General features: G+C 40.3%; 1 protein-coding gene across 2 annotated transcripts; it reads right to left on the bottom strand.

The window, feature by feature from the left end:
- Positions 1 to 372: 372 nt before the first annotated feature.
- LOC128086176 (protein adenylyltransferase SelO-like) lies at positions 373 to 23760 on the bottom strand. 2 transcript variants are annotated; one of them, XM_052694450.1, is made up of 19 exons: positions 23491 to 23760; positions 20824 to 20942; positions 20458 to 20586; positions 19613 to 19677; positions 19460 to 19516; positions 19261 to 19359; positions 14764 to 14831; positions 13918 to 14005; positions 12129 to 12198; positions 11420 to 11492; positions 10593 to 10676; positions 9216 to 9345; positions 8531 to 8575; positions 8365 to 8446; positions 8181 to 8273; positions 6146 to 6225; positions 5227 to 5270; positions 1256 to 1335; positions 373 to 642 (listed from the first exon to the last, which is right to left on the bottom strand). In XM_052694450.1, the coding sequence occupies exons 1-19, from the start codon at positions 23738 to 23740 to the stop codon at positions 520 to 522; spliced, it is 1779 nt and encodes a 592-aa protein (XP_052550410.1). In that variant the 5' UTR covers positions 23741 to 23760; the 3' UTR covers positions 373 to 519. The 2 variants fall into 2 exon arrangements, with proteins under 2 accessions (XP_052550410.1, XP_052550411.1); XM_052694451.1 differs by lacking the exons at positions 373 to 642; positions 5227 to 5270.
- Between the last annotated feature and the right edge of the window lie 84 nt (positions 23761 to 23844).

Raw genomic sequence — 23844 nt, 5'->3', positions numbered from 1 at the left:
ACAGACACTGGACTAAAACAAAGATGAGCCCTGCTGTTAGAATTCAAGGTATGCTGCTAAGTAACAGCTTGGAAATACGTTTGTCAGATCAGCAGGAAGCCGAGTACAAAAGGTGTATGAACCTGAGAATACACGTAACAGGATACTTGCAAGGAAGCCCATTTCCACGTGCCACCTGTGAAAATTCCCTGAGTCATTCTATCCATGCACCTATCATCTCCCTCATAGGAAGAAAGAAGAGAGGAACGGAGAACGAGAGCAGAGCAGCAGGCTTAGCACACACCTGTCTCTGGCGAAGGTACTTTGGGTAAGTCACTCCCAAGACGGCCACAAGCACCGGAGCAATTTGCTGATGCAAACACACAGGGTCCATTTCTTTAATCTTTAGACTTTATAAAGTTGGTCAAGAAGTTGTCTAGCAGAGCAGCAGATTCCAGTCCACAATGCACGAGGGAGTGCGGCTTCCTCGCTCCCATCAGAAGGTCTGAAGTCCGACAGTTCTCCTTGTTCAAGCTTCCCTCAGGACGAGCAGCTCACTTTAAGACCCCTGGCCCAAGCGGGCGGGCGCAAGGCATAGCCTGCCTTCTCTGCAGCCTGCTGCCTCTGGAAGGGACGCTGTAAGACCCGCTGCAGGAGCTGAACCTAGAAGCAATTAAATGGGGCATGTTTTTATACAAAACGTTTTCCTGCAAATCCGAGCAGTCTCTGCCACCTCACATTATGCACCTTCCTTGCTCCAGAAACAATTCCACGAGTTGATTGCTATGAGTAGTGCTGCCGTTATTATGGTAAACAATTTAATTAACACTCCTCATATTGCTAATATTAGCAATAGTATTAATAATAAGTTATCGTTAGGACATAAAACAGTGTTGGCCATGGTGTACTATGCATTCAATGAGCAAATGCAACCGCCTTTTCATTAACATTCACAGACATTAGGACAAGGAGGAATGGTTTTAAACTCAGACAGGGGAGATTCAGGTTAGGTATCAGGAGGAAGTTTTTCACATAGAGGGTGGTGTCGCACTGGAACAGGTTGCCCAAGGAGGCTGTGGATGCCCCATTCCTGGAGGCGTTCAAGGCCAGGCTGGATGTGGCTCTGGGCAGCCAGGCCTGCTGGTTGGTGACCCTGCACAGAGCAGGGGGCTGAAACTAGATGGTCATTGTGGTCCTTTTCAACCCAGGTATTCTATGATACGATTCTATGTCAATTATTAGCTGATATCTCCATAAAAAAGCGAACTAATTTTACCTCTGAAAAATCATTCAGGTTAGCTTTCTGCACTGCCGATTCTGCCATCCAATTCCTAAGCACGTATCTAGGATTAACAGCTGAAACCAAAAGTAAATCATGTTAAATTTAGTTAGCAAAAATCAACAGAAGCAGATCACAATCATTGCAAATGTCATTGAAACCTTCAGGGAGATTTAATTTGCTGATCAAAAAAAAAAAAAAAACTGCATAAAAAGGAAAAAAGAATGAATGTATTTATCTGTGAGCTGCTAAAAATAACTTTTTAATTTGCACAAGGAGCAATGCCGAAGTCACATCACCCACATGTAAAACAAAAAGTAGAACATCAGAGTGATTCAAAGAGGCTTCCCTGCTACGAGCTCCAGCAGCTTCTCTAAAGTGTTTTGTTTGCCACAGCTCACATTCCTGCCACACTGCTGGAAAGCAGATTTTGATGTTGCCACTATATTCCTGCAGATCAAAAAAACAAATACTAATATTCCTGCTTTGCTGGTGGCTGAACATCTGCCTGCTGAAGGGAAGAAGCAAATGATCTTTTTATTTTGCTTTGCCACTTTCACTGTACCTGTTAACGTTGTCTTTATCTCAATCCACCTCTTTTTGTCTCTCCAGCACAGGAAAAAAGGAATTGGGAAAGCAGCCCACTTGCATCTCCTTGTACTGCTTCATCCTTGTTGACTACCCAAATAACTGACGCATTTGAGAAAAAGCGTGGCCTCACTCCTCCAAAAGCTCAGTGGTCAGCTCAGACTCAATTCATGTTCCATAGCCCCCTGCAGACAGTCAGTGCTGAGCACAGCAAAGACTTCTCTGTAACACACACAGCCTCTAAAGAATGCTCCATTTAACCAGCTAACAAACCAGAATTTACTGAAGCTATGTAATCAGCAAAACAACACTTAGTGATTATTTTATGTATCGCAATACAACTAAATTATTTATGTTCGGAACTGAATGGCAGCCATTTTGAGCCACCAGATTTGAGATACAGCAGTGTGTGTCTTTACGTCATTTAAAAAAGTAAAGGACAGAAATCACTTTCTTCTGTAAGTACTGAACTCTGACCACTCGTGGTCCTGCTAAAATAGAGGTGAAGCTCTTTGACAAAACAAGAATGTGGGCTAAAACCAGATGCACTCCATCTCCACCGGCACAAAGCCAGACAAAAGGCACATTCCTCCATTACACAGGCTGCCCAAGTCACATAATGATATGCTGGGACTATGGGATGTTCAGACTGAATATAAGGAAGAAGTTTATTACACTAAGGGTGATGACAAGTTCCCCAGAGAGGTGGTGGATGCCCCATCTCTGGAGACACTCAAGGTCAGGCTGGACAGGGCTCTGAGGACCTGATCCAGTGTAGGTGTCCCTGTTCATTGCTGGGGGGTTGGACCCCATGGCCTTTAAGAGTCCTTTCCAACTCAAACGAGTCTATGATTCCATGTTCAGGTCCTAACTTCCCTGAGAGTTAAGACTGAAACACAGTCCATTCAAATACAGGAATTCTTCTTCACATCAGCACGCACATTGTGCTACATGTACTTACATAAATTAAATGAAAACCAACAAATAGGACTGGTTGTTGGGAATCTCCATCACTCCTACACAGTTGTAACAACACCCTGCCCTAACCACTAAAAAAAAATAATCTTTTGTTACCACTTGGTAAAATAATTTGCTGTGGCTGAGAATTTTATTTAATCCAGTAAATGGTTTTCAGTTAAGTATGAGAACAATATAAAAGAATATTAAGGAGGAGGATAATTTAACGTGACTCATACAAAAATGATAATCCACATTAAAGCCATGACTCATACCAGCAGGAGTATTTGTCCCAGAAATATAATCTTAGAAACTGCAAATTGACAAGTTTCACAGTGGAGTTAAAAATATCTGTAACTAACACAAGAGACGAGATAACTTTGAAAGAATAAGAAGAGCCAGATAAGAAAAGGACAAGGTATAAGAAAATTTGTGCCCTTTCACGTGTTTTATGACGTGGTCTACAATTTTTTTCCTCTTTTTTCTTTTTTAACATATTGCTTTTATAAGGAAATACAGTGACAGACTTTACTGGGATTTAGATTATCAAAATTTGTTCATCAACTCCTAAAGGAGCTGAGGCTACGCAATACAAGACAAAGTGCTATGAAGAACTGGAAACCAAGTCAAGGGAGAAAAAAAAATAAAGATCATGATATGTGATCAATTTAAAGCACATTACCTTGAAGCATTTGAAGATATTCCTCTACACTTAGTAATAACAAGGGAAAAGCAATGAATAGAGAGCTGTTAATGACAAAACGTTCAAGGGCAGCCAATACTTAGAACAGCAATAAAAAATTTAGTGGGACTTAAAAACCTCATATAAAAATCCAGAGAAAAGCTTGACAGTTTTGTTTTTAACATTAATTGTCGTGTAACAATGCACAGTTGTATTGGGCTTATATGGCAAGGATTTCATGGGGGGGTCACAGCAGGGTGAAGAACCTTCACTCACACTTTAATACTTAGAAGCTAGCAGAAACGTTACAAAGTGTGTTGATCTTTGTTTAAAAATGCAATTTTATAGAAAACAACAAATTGCTCTCAGTATCCCGTTAGTAACCTCTGCTAGCTGTGCTGCAGGAACATGGCCAGTTACACAGAACACAGCTAATTCATCCACGAATCTTCACATATCAAATTTTGGTCTCTAACAAAGCTGAGACCAAAACCTTCAAAACCTCCCCCTTCATTGTCTGCCTCCTATCCCATAACATCCTCTGAGATGTGTGTGGAAAACACAGTGCTGGTTTACAGAAGATTATCCCCAAACTGGGAGCTTTTCTGATTTGGAACAAAAACTCAGAATGCCAGTCCTCTGTAAAAGCAGATACACAAAAACATAGAAACATAGCAAGCATTGAAAAATTGTGTTTAGACAGTTCCCAGCCTTAAATTTTAGGTGAGGAAAGGTGGGAACTTCAAAACAGTAGCTGAGTGAACAGCCTCAGGGTCTCAGCTGAAACTTCCCAACCATACCAGAACACAACCAGTAAAAAAAGCCCTTTTGGTAACTATTCTCATATCAACTTTCTTAAATTCTTAAAAACAGATGGAACATTAATTTGAAAATCTATCTTATTGTTGAAACTTGGCACCGTCTCCTGCCTCTTCCAGCTAAATCAATTCAAGCTTCTGAACAAATCAGCCAATCAATACCTGATGAGAAAGGAGAGCCATTTCTGCTAGAGATGCAAATAAAGCACCTGCACAGCAGTGTGACAATAAAGCTCATACAGCCTCTTATGCACAATTTGGCAGATCTCCCTTTTGGCTTCACTCTCTTTTGTCCAGAGATTTTCAGTTGCTCACTGTGGTAGGCAAATCACACAAATTTACCTCAGATAATTGCAGACCAACAAAAAAAAGTCCAATTTCATAACCACTGTTTCTGTTGTGAAGACACCTATGCATCTTTACCATTGTGGATTTAAAGTAACTTGGAGGGAGAAAATAGAATATTTAATCTCTGAGAACCATGCCTTCCTCTAAGGACTACTTTCCCAATTAAATGAGGGTTTTTCTCCCCTGCTTCACTAAAATCAATCAATCAATCAAAAATATGAATCCTTTATAATATACAAAAACAATATGGACACGTTTGAAACTCCTACAAATCCCAGCCCATGGAACCAGCACAGGATGGCTACAGAAACATTTCTTGATGTTATCAAAGGTTCTTTACAGGAGAAGAATAATGTTCTTCTGAGCAAAGCCTCACTTGAGACATCACAAAATACAGCGAGCACGTTCCTATGGGCCAATAATTCTCAAGTTCTTTAAAGGTATCAAAAGGGGAAAAAAAAATGCAGTCCACAAGCACCAAGCCATGGAACAAGCAGGAGAGCCAGCAACAAACCTATATAAGAAGTTGGTTGCCATCTCTAAGTGTACTACTTCCTTTGACTTATTTTACTTACTTGTCATTCTTCTTCTTCTCTTGATGTCTGAATCACCCTTGTTACTAAATATAAGAATAAAATTCAAAAAAAATTTAAAAATTACTTGTGAAAGTTCCTTAGATTTTCCTTACTCGTGACACCTTTCAGCCTTTCTTCTGTTGTGAACAGAGTCAGTAAGCAGCTAATTCCATCAACCGATTCACAATGATTCAACAAACACTGACTTGTATATTCATTTCTCTTTCATGTCACTCCTAACCCTTTCTCAAGCCATCAGCACACAAGAATTCAATTTCCACCTTCTCGGAATTTGGGTTCTGACTAAAATTTCCAAGTGTCTGATATGTACTTTTCACTGCTGTCAGCCATGCATAGCAGATATGACTGAGAAAAGTGCACTGATTTTTTCTGATCGACTGAAGATAAAAGAGTTGGTAGGAAGTTCTAGCATGAATGTCCCCATCTACACATTAACTGTGGTGTTTAAACACAGCCCTTATACACAGAGCCATCCAGCTTCCATCCCTGTCATCCCAAGGCAATACTATCACATTAGTATGCACTGCCAGCAATGAAATAGTACCCATCTCTATGCATTTGCACAGCCTGACTTTCTGATTCTTGGAATGAACATACAGGACTCCTATTTTAACAAAACCTATTTACTGAAGAAATTTAATCATTCCCCAAAGGAGAACAAATACAGACCACTCTTCCCTTTCCATTTTTATGTACTTCTGTGTCAAACCAGAGTTACAACAGTAATTATTACAGAAGCTAGCACAACCTAAAACCACAAAGACAAAAAAAAAAAAAAAGGCATTACAGTTTAGCAGTCCGACTAAAGATCACATGAATCACTGCAGACTAAAGTTGCCATCTTCTGGCAAACACAAAGCTGGTTTTACTTTTACACTTGAAACTTCTTCAGACTCACCCATCTAACCGTGAGAGGTACATAGCAACCCATTCTGAAAATAACTCGTGTTTTCCCAGATCCTGCAGGGCCCAGAACTCCTAAGGGGAAAGAAAATGTTAGTGACAGGTAAGCAGGACCTGATTCCTGTTAAGCAAAAACCAAAATGAGCAATCAGAGAAAGCATATAAGGAGAAACACACAGTGAACCTTCAACAAATTTTCTTCCCTAAACTCTACTTGCATCTTTTCCTCTATTTAAATTACTCCATATTAGCCCATCTCCATCACATCCATATTAGCCCATCTCTTACAGCAAATTCTACCTAAATACCTTCAGCACTTGTCCCCTATTTTTCCTTAGCTTATCTTTTGACCCATTTTGTTTTTCAATACTTAAACATTCTGCTCTTCTGCTCTTTGTACGTGTGTGGATCAGACGTATTTGCAAATAAGGAACAGAGTATTTTATTTTTCCACAAAGAATAAGGAACAGATATTGATTAAAAAAAAACAAACAAACAAACAAAAAAGAAAGCATGGGGAAAGAGGGCAACTTAAGGCTCCAGGCATAGGACAGCATTATGAACGACAGGAGGGAAGAAAGGCAAGCAGACAGAACAGCTTGGGCTTCTCACTTCCAGTGCTGGACCACCACCACAAACTGGGCTTCCCTGACTGAGAACAGCTGCTTCATATTGCTCAGTTGAGAGAAAGCAGCCAAAGCATAAAGGCAAAAAGTGAACATCAGAGAAAGAATAGATTAGAAAGTAATGGACAGAGATAAAAGAAAATAAATAGCAGATATACAAGAAACAAAGGAAAAAGAAAAAAAAATGGTAACAGTGATGTTGAGTGTGGGAAATTTAAAGCAAGAATGAAACAAAGGTTCAATTACATCTGGAAGTACAAAAATATAATGAAAACCCCATTTGAGTATACAACTGAGTTAAAATTACATTAATTACAAGCTGAGGGTCAGGGAAGCAGGTAGCAGGTGAGAACGGGATCCAAGCACTTGTTATAAGATGTGCAGGGTTCAGCTGCTTTAGCAGGAATTTCAAATATTATTACTAAATGTAAGGATGCCTGCAGTGTTCCCAAAGGTTTTGAACATTTTTAGATCAATTTTGGATTACACTTGAAAAAATAACATTAATAACATATAAATCAATATGAGAATGTACTTTGCTACCAACAAAGTAAATGAATCAACAACATGAGAGCACAGTTTCATTTGAAAAACTTCAAAAAAAAGAATTAGAATTTTCACCTGCATAAGATTTCTGCTGCTGTACCACATCAGTTTGGGTCTCAAAATTTGTGAGTTGCACCATTAAAGTGTATGGGGGAAAAAAAAAAACTGAACACAAAAGAAAGTCACCTTCTATCAAGTGAAGGCTGCAAACGACCCTCAGCATAGCAGCAGTGTCACAACTGCATCAGGATTGATAGGCCTTGAGCCTGCAGCTTTAAAGGGGAAGATACATTTGCCAAAAATGGCACTGCTTCCATAGTCTGAGTGGCTCCATACTGTACGAAGGAGGCTTCCTTTCTTCCTTTCACACACAGTTCACACTTTCTGTACAAATGATTAATTGCACAAATACATCTCTTTTCATTTCTGTTCTTTTCTTTTTCTGGTTGGTTGGTTTTTTGTTTTGTTTGCTGCTTTCCTGTCAAAAATCTACTTTTTAATCACCAATGGCTTCACACTCACAGAACAGGTCAGATTATACTTCTTTCTTAGCAGAAGACTAAAAACCACAGAACTTGGTCAAGATCATTTAATTATCTATAGCACAACTGGAAAAAGAAACAGTAACTCGTTATCTTCATAACATGCTCCATGCACGAATTCCTGCTTCTCCCTAAAAAGGCCTTTTAAGTTTCCATTCAATGATAAACGGAAGTAAGTCAAAAGTTAGGGAAAGACAGTGGCACTTCCCAGGGAAAGTGAACAACATTCTCCATATCATTTCAAGGTTTTCTCCAACCTGATTCACTCATTTGATATTGCGTGTTCCTAAAATGGGATGCCTGTATTAATGAATACCTCAGGAATATGGAGCTCCTTTAATTGGTCTGCAGTAATTTCACTGAGCTGTCGAAATGTCATTGTGAAATCAGCCTTTGTATCTTCCATGAGCTAGTGAACCAGAGAGATTTGTATCAGTGCTTTTAAAAATGGAGTACATCAGTTCAGATGTTTGATAACAAGATGAGCAAAACAAACTCACTTTTAGAAGAAAAGCAATCAAATAGTTATCATCCTCACTGTCCCCAAGAAGCCCCAGTTTTCTCTTGAACAATTCTGTAAAACTGAAAATAGCAGCACAGTAAGGAAGTTGTCACGTGGTAGTTTGTAGTATTGGGACTGTAGGGTGTGAGTCTGGACCTGCATACCGGGCATTATAGGTTTGGCCATACTCTTCCAAAATCTGGGAAGCTCTGCAAAGAAAAAAAATGAATGTTAAACTCTGTGGAACTACAACTCTACTGTGGGCATAACCCTATTGCAAACTTAGGATGGAAACTTCTGATATTTCACAAACATTGATATTCTGAATCAAAAGAGATATGTGTTATGAAAAAGTCTGAGAGGAAACACCAAATACATACAAATCCATAGCTGTTGCAAGGAAAAAAACCCACAATCTTTCTTTCATTTTCATATTGAGTAAGAAGTCAGGAGTTTAAACTGTAGACAAGAAGATTTACATCAGGAATCTTTACAAAAGGATGCTGAAACACTACCTCATTATTTCAGAAGGATGGTCTTCATATGTAAGCCCCTTAAAAAACATGCTAGGAAAACCCATAACAGGAACCTACAGGCAAAGGTCCTACGTTAGGACCTTAGGAAGAAGGGGCCCCATGACATCTAGGACAGGCTTCCAGATAGATTTTGCTATTATTTGTGGTTAACAGAAAACACTCCCCTTCCCTCTTATGCCAGCCAATAACTAGTTCAGGACCTAGGAAAAAAAAAGATTTTCAAAGCTCATCTCTTTCTTCCCTATGCATATGGTGATTAGATGGTCTCACATCTCTCCCAGTTAAGTGTTTAGGTATTTAAATGATTACTTACAGCTGTTTTTGCCTGGGATCCAATAAAGGCTTCAGTGCTTGTAACAGCTTGTTCAGATTAAACAGCCCAACATTTGCCTGGTTTCCTATCTTATACCTCCCTTCATCATCGGACGTGTTTGGAACAAAATCTGTTTCAAACAAAACATTACTCTTCCACAACAGAGTAATTAAAATAAACAATCAATGTTAAAATACTGATGCGCGTTCATTTCTGTACTTAGGCAGCAAACTAATAAAAGTGCTGAAGATATTGAAATGTTTAAACTCAGAACACAAAGTCGTTTATTTACAGTGGATTAACTCAAGATCTAATATTTGCAAGCCTAAGAAATCTCTCTCAGATTAACTTCCATATGTCATAGGTGGGATTTTCCAACTTGAAAATACAAAGTAAATTCAGATGTTTTTTAAAAAAATTAAATACTAAAAAGATTTTGTTCAGTGTTTTTACTACATACAGTGCTACTACTAAGTACAAAAAGTATAAAACAACTGCACAACTAGATTAAGGATTTACAATTAAAAAATAACATGTATAAGAATGCATTTAAAAAACCCAGACCACCTGAATGATACTTGAGCTGCATAGGCAACTGTTACACCTTCATTCCTGGAAAAATTATATCAAATGTGTTAAAGTATGGAAATCCTCATCTGGGAGATAAATACATAAGTGACAGGGTACCCAGATGTAAGACCTAAAGCCAGAAAAGACCTGTTTTTTTCAGTACAACGGAAGTCAAATAATACCTGTGCTCAAGAGCTTTCATTAATTTGAGGCTGCACTCTCATGAAAACAGACTGCAAGACAAGTAGCCACTACTGGTTCTGAGCATTGCTCAGATGAGGTCTTTTAACAATAATCAAATGTAATGCATTTATGTATATGCTGCATTTGCATTAATCAATCCCAAACTGAGTTCACATATTCAGTTTCATATGTGTATGCCATGACAGGATAGGTTTGATTTCTTTTCCTTCCTTAGAGCTGCTGTGACTGCAAAGCCAGAGCATGATGCATGCAGAGTTGCAGACAACTTTTGCCATAGGCTGCTTACAGCAATATGCAATTTTTAGTTTTAGAGGTTTCTGTTCTACCATCTATTGAATCAGTGAAATGCAATAGGAAGCATTCTTTGTGAAAACAGGCTTAATAGTGAGATTTTATTTTCCAACTTTTAGCAACCAAAATATAACCTGTATAGCATATTATAAAACTGGTCTTTAATATATTTTTCCCCCTAAAACTGTTCAAACAATACACATCCTTGGGATTTTTTTGCTAATAACATTAGAAGAAATTGCACAGATTAATACAAGTGATTTATGTTTTGTCAAAAATTGCATTTAAAAAAAAAAAAAGTGCCACACTCACTTGGGTCATAGGAGTCCATAAATCCAAACGGACCATAATCTATTGTTATGGATAACAAACTGAAGTTATCTGTATTGCACACACCTACAATTAAACAACAAGGAGAAACAAAAGGTAACATTCCACCTGAACTCTAGATTTGCTGTAAAATCAATCCACTGAATCTAGACAACTAGAGAAGTTCCTTTGCAGAAATCAGATTCTGGAAAACAAACTTGTCTCTTTTATTCTTGACGTGGCAGATGTATGAAGTATGAAAATCAGCAACTGTTTGTTATATTATCTTGCATCTGCTGTCCATACCTAGATGGCACTCTTTCCTCTTCCATTCAGTGTGACACAGTATTGGAACAGCATCTTGCTCAGTCCCTCAGTGAAGTTTCTTTGCACGTGGACCGTGTGCTGTATTAGCAACACGGTGCTACTTTATTTTTCATAATACAAACCTGAAACCAGGGTGGGCAGCACTCTATCCTACACAGAACATCCACTGTAAAAGGACAGGTTCTTATATAGATGCATCAAATCCTGAGCAATTAAACTCACACATCTTTGCACATCAAGATAATCACAGCAATATTGGAAAACCCATGCTCTGGCTGTGTTCTTTGTTCCTGCCAGTTAAAGTCAGACTGAAAAGATCAGGAATTTTTCTCAACTCTGTTATGAAAAGAATTGCATAGCATTAATGCATAACAGATACTGCTGCAGGCAAGGACGTTGGAAGGACTGCAGAACAAAGGAACAAATAAAAGCCATCTTTAAGTAAGTAATTATAGAGTCACTCCTGTAAAGCCAACACCGTGACAATATCTACTGCAGCTTACCATGTGCAAAACCCACAGACATCCACAATGCAATCACATTTGCTGTCTCTGATACGACTGTAGAGAAAAATTCCTAAAATCAAATACACGTTTTACTTCACATAAAACTACAGAATACAATAAGCAACATAAACATTTGATTTACGTCAGAAATACTTTGTACATTCTGTTTTTAAATGTGCATCTGTGATCTCTGCCAACTGGGATCATTCACTCACAACCTAAACGATGTGACTACAAAATGGTTTCATTCAGCAGAGACTGTTGTTACATAAATACACACAGATGCACTAAAGAACACAGTTACGTACATGTGGATACACTAAAAAAAAGTGTAGAAGTCTTAATAGGGAACAAACACATGATACATACTAGCTCTACATTAGGAAAAACCTAATTCATCACATTGTAACCATTGCTTATTTAAAAGTCTGAGCAGCAAGACAACAGAAAGTAATGGAAAATGGAAGCTTCCCATTACACACATCCATAATCAGAAGTGGTGAAAAAGGAATGCTCAACTGGATTTTGAAAAAAAGAAGCCGTTTTTTGTTTTGTTTTTCAACCAAAGAGTAAATGATTTATTAATAAAACCTGAAAGATTATTTCAGATGTTGAAACTTTATAAAGCTGCAAACTTTGCAAAGCTCTGCACAGTGCTTTGCTCGCTAGCTTGTGGGAAACAAAACTAACTTTCAAAAATACTTACCAGATACCTGTCTGAATTGTTGGGGACTATTGATGGAAAATGTTCCTGGATGATGAAGTCCAGCAACTTCCTGTAACATGAGATGCAGAATTCATTAAAGAAAAATTTTAGAATTTAGAATTGAGAATAACTTTGAGAATTGAGCATTCAGAACTCTTATTTCTTAATAATCAGATGCTGACCTACGGCCTGCTGCAAGCAGGCATTAGAAAATGCCATCTATTTACTACTTATCTATTTACTATTTATCTATTTAGTTTTGGATTAAGCCCTTCCAAATACTTAGAAATGCAACCTAATGTTCTAGTTATAACTATAACCAGAGACTACCATGGAGTTAAAACTATTCCCATGTGTTGCATTTCCAGAGCAAATGGGATCTGGTTTAGCATAATATCATATCAGACTTCAGGAAAGAAGTAATTTGTGGATCCAAAAAAAGCTGCATCATTGCAAGTAATAACTGTAGGTCAGAATTCTCCACACAGAAAATTTTATGACTGAATTCTTACTAAGTAGGGTTACTTGCTATAACAGCTGGCCATTCCCCTAAACACACAGCAGGTTAAGGAAACTGGGATACATACATCAAGAACTGTGATACCTATCAGATGCTCCATTTGCAGATTTAAAGCAGAGCAGCTGGCAATTAGTACAATCATGAGCTCTATGTAGGACTGTTGTTGTTAGAAGTAGCCAGGGCCACTGGCACAGGCAGCTGTAAGAACCACCTATACTGGGTAGGTGACCCAGGCAAGGACCTGGGCAAGGGTTGTGAGGCTGTGCACACAAATATTTTACATTCTAATCAGGCTGTTGGAGCAAATCACTGAACTCTCCTCACGCTGCGACTGCTTTAGCAGAGTACCAGCTGTGAGAGGGGTGACCAACACACTGCCTCAGAGATCAGGCTGCCCTGGGCCCCTGTTCTGTATGAGCACAAGAGATCTGTATGTGCTCATTAACACCAATTGCTCGCAAGTACTTTAACAACAGTAAAAAACAGCGCTGTGTCATTTTAAATTCAGTTCCCTAACTCAATCTCTTGGTTTACAACAAAACACTCCTGTGAGATTTCAAAGAAAAAGAAAAAAAAAAGGGGGGGGGGAGGTGGTGAGGAAAGACAGCGTAGAATCACGGAAGGGGAAGTAACCTTGAATTACCAATTAATGTGCAACAGCTGCTACTTCTCTCTTGTTGTTTTCAAGCACCCAAAAACAACTGCTATTGCAAGTTGTTATCAATCAGTACATTGCTTCCACAGAGGGATGATCAGCATTAAAACAAAACAAAACATCTGCTATGCTAATTGCCTGAGATGAAGTAATGTACAGAAGCTAATATTGCTAAGAGGTTTAACTTGTGCAATAAATTTTTACCTAGTATGTGTGCCTGGAGGGTGTAGCTTATACAACAAACTCGCGCGAGGGATTTCTGCTGCTTTAGCCTCACTGACAACTATGAGAAACTAACGCCTTATTCTCTAAATGTGTAACTCTTACCAAAACATACAGTTTCCCCTGTTCTCAATGCTCAATTACCAGAAATATTTGAGCTATAATAGCTTTTTGATTTTACAAGATCCAGGCCTTAAGAAACACCTGGGGGATTTTATTTCTGCCTTCAGAACCTTTGTACGTTTGTGAAAATACAGCAGGTTATCCTTCTAGGTGATGCAATCTTCCTTTCTATATAATTTATGCCTGAATTTCAACTGCATATATGCATTCCAATACAGATGTGATTGTTAGGAGAAGCAACATAATTACTACAAAGACCAAATGCAAACCTTAGTAAATCCAGTTCCCCAGAATGAGCCAAGATTTCTAAGGATCCTATACGAAACCATGATTTGGCAAGACGGAGTACTACTGCACCTTAAATACAGACACATGTTTAAATGTAAATGGAGTATCAGCAATGTAAAACAATCCCATAGTAGATCAATTACATGCTGTTTTTTTTCTATAGACAAATAATTTACACGTGCATAGTTAACAAGTATTTCTAGAAGCATGCTCTACATGTAACAGGTGAATACACACAATACTACGCTACACATGCACTGTAATGATAAAGGTTAATTTGCTGGAAAGCAATTGGTACTTTTTACTCCTCCACTTTCATCTGTTTAGCAGTATGCACTATACCAGCAAACACAAGCAAAATTCCAGTACTGCATTAACATTACAACTCCCCCACAGAAGGGAGCAACAAAGAACGAACCAGCGTAAAACACTTCTGATTTTAATCCATGCTGTGCCATCCCACTCTTTTGCAGGGCAGGCTTAGAGGGTGGAGCAATGGTGTAGCCACAGTAGTGCCCCATCATTATGGTACTGCCTGCGGAACGATGGAAATTTTCCCTAGATTCCAACATCATTTTTGTAATGGCATGTGAAAAAAACATGCAACACTACACTGCATGCCGCAGTCATAGCAGGTCTGTTCATGGGGCTTCACTTCTTTATCTAAGATGTGCTTGAGACTGATTTTCTCAGGAAGGTTTTCAATCTCAGTAAATGAAATGAAGCCTATTGCACATTTCTGTTACACATAAGTGACAAAGTTGATTTTTGCAACGGGGAATTAAGTTGCAGTGGTAAATCATGTTACTCTGAAATGTGTTCATTACCTCTCTCTTTCTTAATATTTCCATTGTAAAATTGGTCTCTCCACACATCGTCATCACTTACAACTAAGCTGTAAGAAAGAAGAACTGAAAATTAAGAAGTTCATACAGGAAAATTAATTTATGCTGGAGATCAAAGTATATTTTACATGACTATTTCAGAAAATTCTTTTGCTGGAGTAGTTTGTTTTTACAAACAACACAGGCAAACAGTAAAGCTGCAGCTTACCAAGCTTCATTAGCAGCATGCTTTCCCTTTCTACTTACACAGTGCTGCCCATTTTCCACTACCTACATTGTTCTTGGGGAGAGGGAAGCATTCAGAAAAAGCACTGCATCCATTTGGAACCCCAGTGATTAATGAGAGTAATGATAACATAATTAAGTTACAAGTCCCCTGAGGCCAGCAGCAAAATCGGAAAGAGAGAAATTAAAAGCCAAATTGTTGCATCAGGTTGCCTTTTATGTGAGCCAAATCTGCTGTCTCAGTAATCTTAGGGACAGATCTGAGATCCTCAGCAATTGAGAACTCTGCAAAAACCATCAACACACAAAAAAAGGCACTTTGATGCACAAATGCATTTTGATGATGCATTATAATTATTTCTTTCTTCTTCATTGCTTGTACTTGAATTTTTAAAAACAACTTCTTCCTCTCAATTGCCTTACAGTTCTGCACATCTTTTCCCATTTATCCAAATACTGAGATTTGTGAGTGCTTGGAAAACAACCAGTTGTACTTGCTTTAAAATATGTCAAAATTTACACTCATCTTACAAAATAAAATATGTAATTTCACTCTATTTTCTGTTATTATCCAAAGAAGAAAATTGCATCAATCATCATAAGCCATGTGGGGGCATCATTTTCTCCTAAGGTTAATGTCTAGAAAGTTTTCTCTCCAAAGCAACCGAGATTACAGTAACCATCCTGCAGAAGGAATGCCTGGTGTTATCTTTTGAAGGAAACATTCTTCCTTCAATACACACTAAAGACTTCAGATTTGAGAGCCTAAGAGCAGGAAAAAATTACCCCAATTCATATAATTCTTTGCTTTTTGCTTAGCTTTTCGCTAATTGAGAAAAGTCTTTCAATTCAAAATAGCTGGATGCACAATACTGGAAATTTAGTGCAGGTAATTAAGGTATCTTTTAGGTAGTTGAAGGCTGAATAGAAGACAAAACCAAACTTTCCTTGGAGGAACACAGAAAAGGACAATAGACAAACCTAAGGCTTTTGACGCTACTTCGAGGCTTATGACACTTTTCTCCCACAAGACCTTTGTAACAAAGCTTAGAAAGTGCAGGGCAGATGAGTGGACAGTGAGGTGTGTAGAGAAGTGGCTGACTGGCAGAGCTCAGAAGGTTCTGATCAGCGGCACAGACTCTGGTTGGAGGTCTGTGACCAACGGTGCTCACCAGCGGTCAGTGCTGTGAGGCCACGTCTGGAATACTGTGTCCAGTTATGGGCTCCCCAGTTCAGAAAAGTCAGGATCTCCAAGTAGGAGTCCAGTAGAGGACCACAGAGATGATGAGGAGCCTGCAGAATGAGGAAGGAATGAGAACAGGGGCTCTGCAATCTGGAGAAGACTGAGAGGGGATCTCGTAACTGTTCACAGATATCTGAAGTGCAGAAGTCAAGTCAGTGGGGGCGGACTCTTCTCATTAGTGAGCAACAGTAGAAGGGACAATGTGCAGAAACTGGAATACAGGAAGTTCCATATTAACACAAGGATGAATTTCTTCACTGCCAGAGTGACAGAGCGCTGGAACAGGCTGTCCACAGAGGGGCAATTAGAAGGAATTCTTGCAACAGTAATAACTGATGGTAACTATGGCTTTGAAATTACGAAAGTCTTTTTTTCCTGCATTTCAGAAGGCAGCAGCAGCTAGCCAATCCAAACGTTCTCTATTAACTGCAAAGAAAAGGCTGTGAACTGTTCTAGGTAAAAGCAGGGAAAAGATACACAGAAGTAAAAAAATTAAAAGAAGGCTTTGCAAACAATTAAAAAACGTCTCAGATGAAGTACCAGAGGCTACAGTTCCACTCTCAGTGCTATTGCTCTACTGGAGCAATGTTAGGAATTCTTTTCCAGAAAAAGTTGTTTTTGAAGCAGTAAAATAATGATTGCTATGTCTCTATGAGTAAGGATACAAAGTGCTGACATGAGTGAGCTGAAAGAAAAAAATCTTAATCATTCAAGAAAAACAAACAAATTCAAAAAGACCCCAGCCACCAGTACAACAGTGTGCATCAGAGCATGAAAGGAGAGCAGTCAGGATAATAACAGTACTCAGTTCTGCTGTTTCAGACCCCTGCTCAAAGGGTTTTTTTATTTGCATAACCCCTAACACACTGCACAAAACTCCTACAGAATACCAGCACTTTTCTTACTGAAAATCCAGAGGCAGCAAGACTTTTGTAGTTACTAATACAAGTTAATGAACAAATAACACTTAAAAGCTTGCCAGATAACTGAGCAGCTGCATCAAGACACCACACTACCACTATAAAAATAGTTTTCAAATGGCCCCTCCAGTTTGAAAGCACCATTACCTGTACAGCAGCAGATAAGAGGTATACTTGGCAACAGGAGACAGGGAGCTGAAATCACTCTTACATCAGCAGCTGGAACAGCAATCGCTGAGGAAGAGAGGGACTACATGCCAAGATAACCTTAGCTCGAGCTTAAGGGCTAGAATTCGTGCTCCCAAGTGCCCTGCATGCTCTTCTGCATGACCACTAAGTGTTGTGCATGTAAGGGCCATCTCACACTGAAGACTGCATACTGGCTTACCTCTTTGACCCCATCCCTGATGCTGCTAGCTGGCAGACCCACTATGTGACTAAGATGGTACCATGTGAGGAAGCAATCTTTAGCAAGCAGTACAGTCACAAACTGTAGCACCCCATTGGGAAGATAGTACTTGAAATTAATAGAGCAAACCAACCTGCTGGGTGTTCTGGGTTAAGCTGTAAGGCTTTTCCCTACAATTCTGCCAAAAACTCGTTTTACAAGAATTCTAAGTGAATCTCACCAGCCTCAGTGCTACAGCTCCCTATGGGGAAGAATACAGATATCAGCTGGGGTTTTTCCAAATGAAGTCTCACAAACAGTTGGGAGAGCTCGTACAGCAGTTAAGAGAGCCACACGTTTTACCAATCTGCCAGCAGAGAACTGAAGCACACTGTGTACTCAATAGAATTGGTACAAAGTTAAGTGGTAATTTCACATTGGTTTTGCACTGAACAATTTGTTGAAACGACAGCAAAGAAAGCACAGAACCTTGCCACATACTTCCCTGCTGATGCTCTGGCAGACTTAACATTTGCATCAATAGCTAACAGCAAAGGTTCTCAAGGTGAAGTCAGTGAATAAACCATCAAAATGTCATTTACAAACACCCCACTTCAACAGAAAAAATGTGTTAGAATTAATGCTACAGAGATTTGCAGACACTTTTCAAATACAGAAACCCTGACATGCGGCAGCTGGGTATTGGCCTCTTCCAGAGTACATTTACTTCTTTAAAGCCTGAAATTCTGAAGCACAGACATATGACTCCCTTGGAACACAAAATAAACTTGGCATTTTAAACACAATCATCTGAAAAATTCAGTTTAGTTCATTCTGAGAAGGTCATCTACATGAGTGAATTTTAGTCCTCTTTGGTTCAAATAGAATTGGTTTTAAATGAGTTTTTAATACAATTCTCTCTCTGCTCAAGGGGCGTTTATATAAATAAGGAGTTGGAAGTAATTATGTACATTTCAGTCTATCTCCAACACTATCACCCGTTTATCTAACCATTTTTCCTACCAGTCTTAAGAATTGCAAGTAGCTGGCTATAACAACACAGAAAGAGTTACTTTCTACATTTTCCTGCTTGGCCTGATTCTGGAAAAATTCATCAAAACGTATAACTTTAGTGTAATAACAGACTGTAACAAGTACCAACAGACTCACTGATTATCCACAAACTTGAAGGGTACTACAGAGCAGCAATCTAGTCCTGCTGTTTTTGCAAGCTTTTCTAGTGAATAAGAAGTGAAAGTACAGTTATATATATATAATAGAAGGAATTTGGATTGCAGTACTATGAAAATGAGAAAGGGGAGTAATCATATCTAACACAACTCCCCTTTCTCATTTTCACTTTCTTCACAAATGAACCACATTTCAAATTAAAATAAGGTAATTGAGTTAAGACAGTCTTCCAAGAGCACAACAGCTGTTCAGAACAATACAAAGACAGTACACTATACTGTGTTTAAACACAGCAATATTTTAAAGTATATCAAACATAAAAGAGAATGGGTAAACAGCTGGAGCTCATGATTGCTGGGAAGTTTTATCCAAAAAAATATCCAAGAAAGAGTTCCAATTGCATACATGTGAAAAGAAAGATCTGTCCTTGTTCTGCTTTATTGGCGCCCAGCGAAACTCGGGCACAAGATTACCTTTAATTAAGGAAGGTGTGAAAAAGAAAAGAGTAATACCTAGCAGCTCTGCTTGTTGGAATTCCAAGATAATGCATAGCCTCACTACACAGAAATTCCCGCACAGAAGAGCGAAGCACAGCTCTTCCATCACCATTCCTACAGACAACAAAGAAATAAAAAAATCAGTCACAAAATCTAGGCAACTCTAAAGCAGAAAACATCCACTTTTGTTATGTATGAATTAACTGCAACTCACCGGGAGTACGGGGTCTTTCCTGAGCCCTTCAACTGCAGTTCCCACCTTTCACCACGCCTGCAAAAATACCATCAGAGTTTGTAACAATGCACCCTGGGGTTTGCAGCTGCACAGAATACAGAAGTAGTGCAGTCATTTCAGAAGGCATCGCACCTGTTTGTGTACACTCCGACCAAGTGGGCTCTTCCATCCCCCAGCTGACCTGCCCAGCTGCCAAACTAGCAGAAATGAACAACAAATCGTTTCTTCTATGAGTAACAGCAGTTAAACTCAAGCAGTACAAATTGCATGTAGGTTCTCTGCGATCTATGCAATACAATGACACATTTGCTCAGGAGTAATTAAGATATTGATCCCTAAAGCACTTTCACACTCACACCAACGATGAATCAGAAACCACACACAGACACAGTAATCCCCACATTTTCCCTCTACCCTCCAGCTACAAAGCCAGCTACTGACCTGTCTCTTCTGCATAATGAGCCCTTCAACCAACACAGCTTGTAATAAATACATGGTTTAATCTGCAAATTATGCACCAAATTCTACCACTCTTTTCCATGAATAATTCCATCTATTTTAATGAAATTTAACTCTTATCAAATCACGCTATTGCTGAATTCAGTGAGGTTCTGCCCTTCTTCGCTCCCCTGAGCCAGTACTACCTATCACCAATCAGACCTTGTCAGGCTGTGGGGTACAAAGCAGACTCTGCAGCTAACAGAAAATATAAGAATAATTTGCTTTTTGGAAAACAGAGGCAGAGAAAGCAGCCACAGTACCACAAAAGGGTACTGTAGATCTCTACTATCCGCAGCCCCCACAAAGAGCAAACCTGCCATCTAAATGTCCACACACATTCAAGTACTTATGGGTATACAGGCACACATTTACAACACGTACAATACGTACATAATTCAAGTAAATAATATAGTTTAAGGTAGAATCCACATTAAAAGAACTACACAATTCCACCTGCAAGAACAAGGGTTAGTTACCTGATGGCCTCCATATCTATGGGCCAAAGGAACAGACCCACATAACACTTTCTCACCGCTGACAAACTGAAGAAAATCAGAGGTTTCTTTGACGGATATATGAAGATCCAAAATATCTTCAATAACTTCCTGGAGAAAAATATAATACATGTGGTCCTTGAATATGAACAAAATTCCAGTGATAAAAAAATGCGCTGTCTATATGCTTTGTTATCAGAAGACATCTCATAATATGGTTTAAATGTTCTATGTGTTTAAATTATATATTGACACCTCAACAATAAACAGCTTATGAATATTGAAATATATTTTAATATGTATTTTAACAATTGTTATAAACTGGAGAGAATCCAAAATAATACCAACCTCTGAAACAGCCACAAGAAGAACTCTGGATTTAAAAGGTGTGGGATAGACAACGGAAAAAATGCAGTTTCTCACATTACGGACATAATTTTCTTGGATTGGATCAATTGGGAAAGAATCTGTATGAAACACATGAGAAACGGTAAAAAACAAAAACAGAAAACAAAATAACAACAAAAAAAACCCCAATCCTAACCATATTATTCTTGATACCTTTCCTCTTAAAATTCAATCAAAATACTTCAGAATCAATTAAAAAAAAAAAATAATCAACCAGCCACACAAAATGAACAAAGAATCAAAATTTACCAGAACATGTTCAGAGTCATAGAATCCTTAGAGTTGGAAAGGACCTTCAAAGGTCATCTAGTCCAACTCTCCTGCAGTGAACAGGGACACACACAGGTAAATCAGGCTGTCCAGGCCCTGATCCAACCTCACCTTGGAAGATGGGATAACAATCACATCCCTGGGCAACCTGTTCCAGTGCCTCACTTCCCTCATTACAAAAAGCTTTTTCCTTCTATCCAGAATTAAACCTGTATGAAAAGTAAGCCCAGATAAACTTAGGGTCTTACTCTGTTTAAGATTTTTCAAAGGAATAATTGAATCCTGAAGTTAAAGGAACAAGAAGACCACGCCAATTTTAAGCTCTAAAACATATTTTCAATCAAGTGTGATCAGAAGAGTCTCCAGAGTACTGGTGGGTGTAAAGCTGGACATGAGCCAGCAGTGCGCCCTTGCAGCCCAGAAAGACAACTGTACCCTGTGCTGCATCAAAAGAAGTGTGGACAGGGAGGTGATCCTGTCCCTCTGCTCTGTGCTGCTGGGACTTCACCTGGAGTACTGTGTCCAGATGTGGAATCTTCAGTACCAGAGAGATGTGGGCCTGCTGGAGTGCATCCAGAGGAGGGCTACAAAAATGATCCCGGGGATGGAATGCCTCTCCTATAAGGACAGGCTGGGAGAGCTGGGGCTGCGGAGCCTGGAGAGGGTTTGAGGTGATCTGACAGCGGCCTGTCAGTATTGAAAGAGGAGCTACAGGAAAGAAGGGGATTGACTGCTTAGCAGGGTCTGTACTGACAGAACAAGGGGAAATGGATTCAAGCTTAAAGAGGGCAGATTTAGCTTGGATATAAGGAAAAAATCTTCTACAGTGAGAGTGGAGAGGCACTGGCACAGGCTGCCTAGAGATGTGGTAGATGTCCCATCCCTGAAGACTTTCAAGGCCAGGCTAGATCAGGCTCTGGGCAACCTGATTTATCCATGCACGTCCCTGTTCACTGCAGGGGAGTTGGACTGGATGACCTTTAAAGGTCTCTTCCAAGTCTAAGGATCCTATGATTTTAAGGCAGTTTTACATTGTACTCAGATACACGCAACTCTATAAGGTATTTGCAGCAGCCAGAAGAGCTACACCCACAGCTGAACATGGCAGCAAACAGCTGAAGTCACTGCACGCTGGTAACCGCGGCACAGTCCACATGCAGCAATGATCTCCAGGTAACATTCCAAAGTCTTCTCTGAGCAATGTAACAGTAAATAAATGGGTCAGAGGATGCACTTCTTGCTGCAGCATGCATATGCAAAGATGTACTTCTTTCTTCACCCAAAGCTACTCTGACTCATCTAACAGCACAAATATGTTTTATAACACTGCACTAGTACTGTGCCTTTTAACACATTTTTGTATTTCTCCTTGCAATATTTTTACAGTTTTGTGTTAAATTCCCATGCCTCACAGTCACCAATTTGTAAAATCACAGAATGGTTTGAGTTGGGAAGGACTTGTAAAGGTCATCTGGTCCAACTCCCCTGCAATGAGCAGGGACACTTACACCAGGTGCTCAGAGCCCCAGCCAGCCTGACTTCGAGTGTCTGCAGGGACAGGCATCCAACACCACTCTGGACCCTTTGTGCCAGTGCCTTATCACCCTTATAATATTAAAATGTTGTCATTATCTCAGGAGACCTGCTGTTAGCCAAGTTTCTCAATGTCTTTTAACAGCAAATTCTGCTTCAGACATCTGCCACACAGTGTGTCACTGGTTGTTGCCCTTATGCCTGCATATAAATCCACCACCTGAAGAAAACCATGGCCTAACAAAATATGTTGGAAGGGACCCCCAAGGTTCACTGAGTCCAACCCCCAGCTCCACACAGGGATCACTTAAAATCCAAACCCTCTGGTGTCTTAACTCCAGCACTCAGGGCCATGCCCACAGCCCTGTGCAGCCCGTTCCAAGCCTGAACACCCTCTGGTGCAGAACCATTCCCTGAGCCCAGCTGCCCTCCCCTCACGCAGCTCCATGCCGTTCCCTCAGCCCTGTCGCTGTCACACAGAGCAGAGCTCAGCGCTGCCCTCTGCTCCCTGTGAGGAGCTGCAGCCGCCATCAGGCCTCCCCTCAGCTCCTCTGCTCTGGGCTGAGCGCAGCCAGGCACCTCACCCACCAAATCATCACCTCTAATAATGTACACGGGGTTATATGGAAATAACCTTTGCTATTACAGCATTTCTGTATGCTACACAGCCTTGGGTACTGGAAATCGCTGCCAGCTGATTGCACTAACGCTGAACTGGGACTTCTCCGCCTCTGCATTACGACAGCTCCCCACGAGCAGCAGCAGCCGCCCCTCTCTCTCCGCCACCCCGGGCCGCGCGCGCACCCAGCAGGCTCCCCGAGCTCAGGCCCCACGCGCCGATGCCGGCAGCCGCCCGCTGCTCCCTATCGCAGCTCCGCTCCAGGCGCGACGCGTTCGGGCCCAGCACGGCGGGGCAGAACGGCTCCGGCGGGCCCTGGGCCCCGGAGAGCCACGCGAGGCAGGCGAGCACTCCGGGGAGCAACAGCCCCGCCACACCGCCGCCCTCCCCGCGGGCGGGGCTCGGCGCGGCCGCGGCGCAGCGGGACGGCCGCATGGCTCTCCCTGCCGGGAGGGAGGCGATGTGGCGGGGTGGAACGTAACTGCTCCTCCTCCTCCTCCTCCCGGCCGCCCCGCGGCGGGTCGCGGCGCCGGGCTTCC

This window comes from Tympanuchus pallidicinctus, unplaced genomic scaffold (genome assembly GCF_026119805.1).
Source record: "Tympanuchus pallidicinctus isolate F22 unplaced genomic scaffold, pur_lepc_1.0 scaffold3, whole genome shotgun sequence".
Classification (NCBI taxonomy): Eukaryota; Metazoa; Chordata; class Aves; order Galliformes; family Phasianidae; genus Tympanuchus; species Tympanuchus pallidicinctus.
This window is presented reverse-complemented; position numbering and strand designations above follow the sequence as displayed.

What these genes read in the sequence shown, in the direction of transcription:
- LOC128086176 (XM_052694450.1), bottom strand. Translation starts at nt 23,740, where the DNA reads ATGCGGCCGTCCCGCTGCGCCGCGGCCGCGCCGAGCCCCGCCCGCGGG. An exon ending in AAATATTAAGAAAGAGAGAG is followed by an intron (nt 14,006 to 14,763) that starts GTAATGAACACA and finishes TCTGTATTTAAG; the next exon opens with GTGCAGTAGTACTCCGTCTT. An exon ending in TGATTGCTTTTCTTCTAAAA is followed by an intron (nt 8,274 to 8,364) that starts GTGAGTTTGTTT and finishes CTGGTTCACTAG; the next exon opens with CTCATGGAAGATACAAAGGC.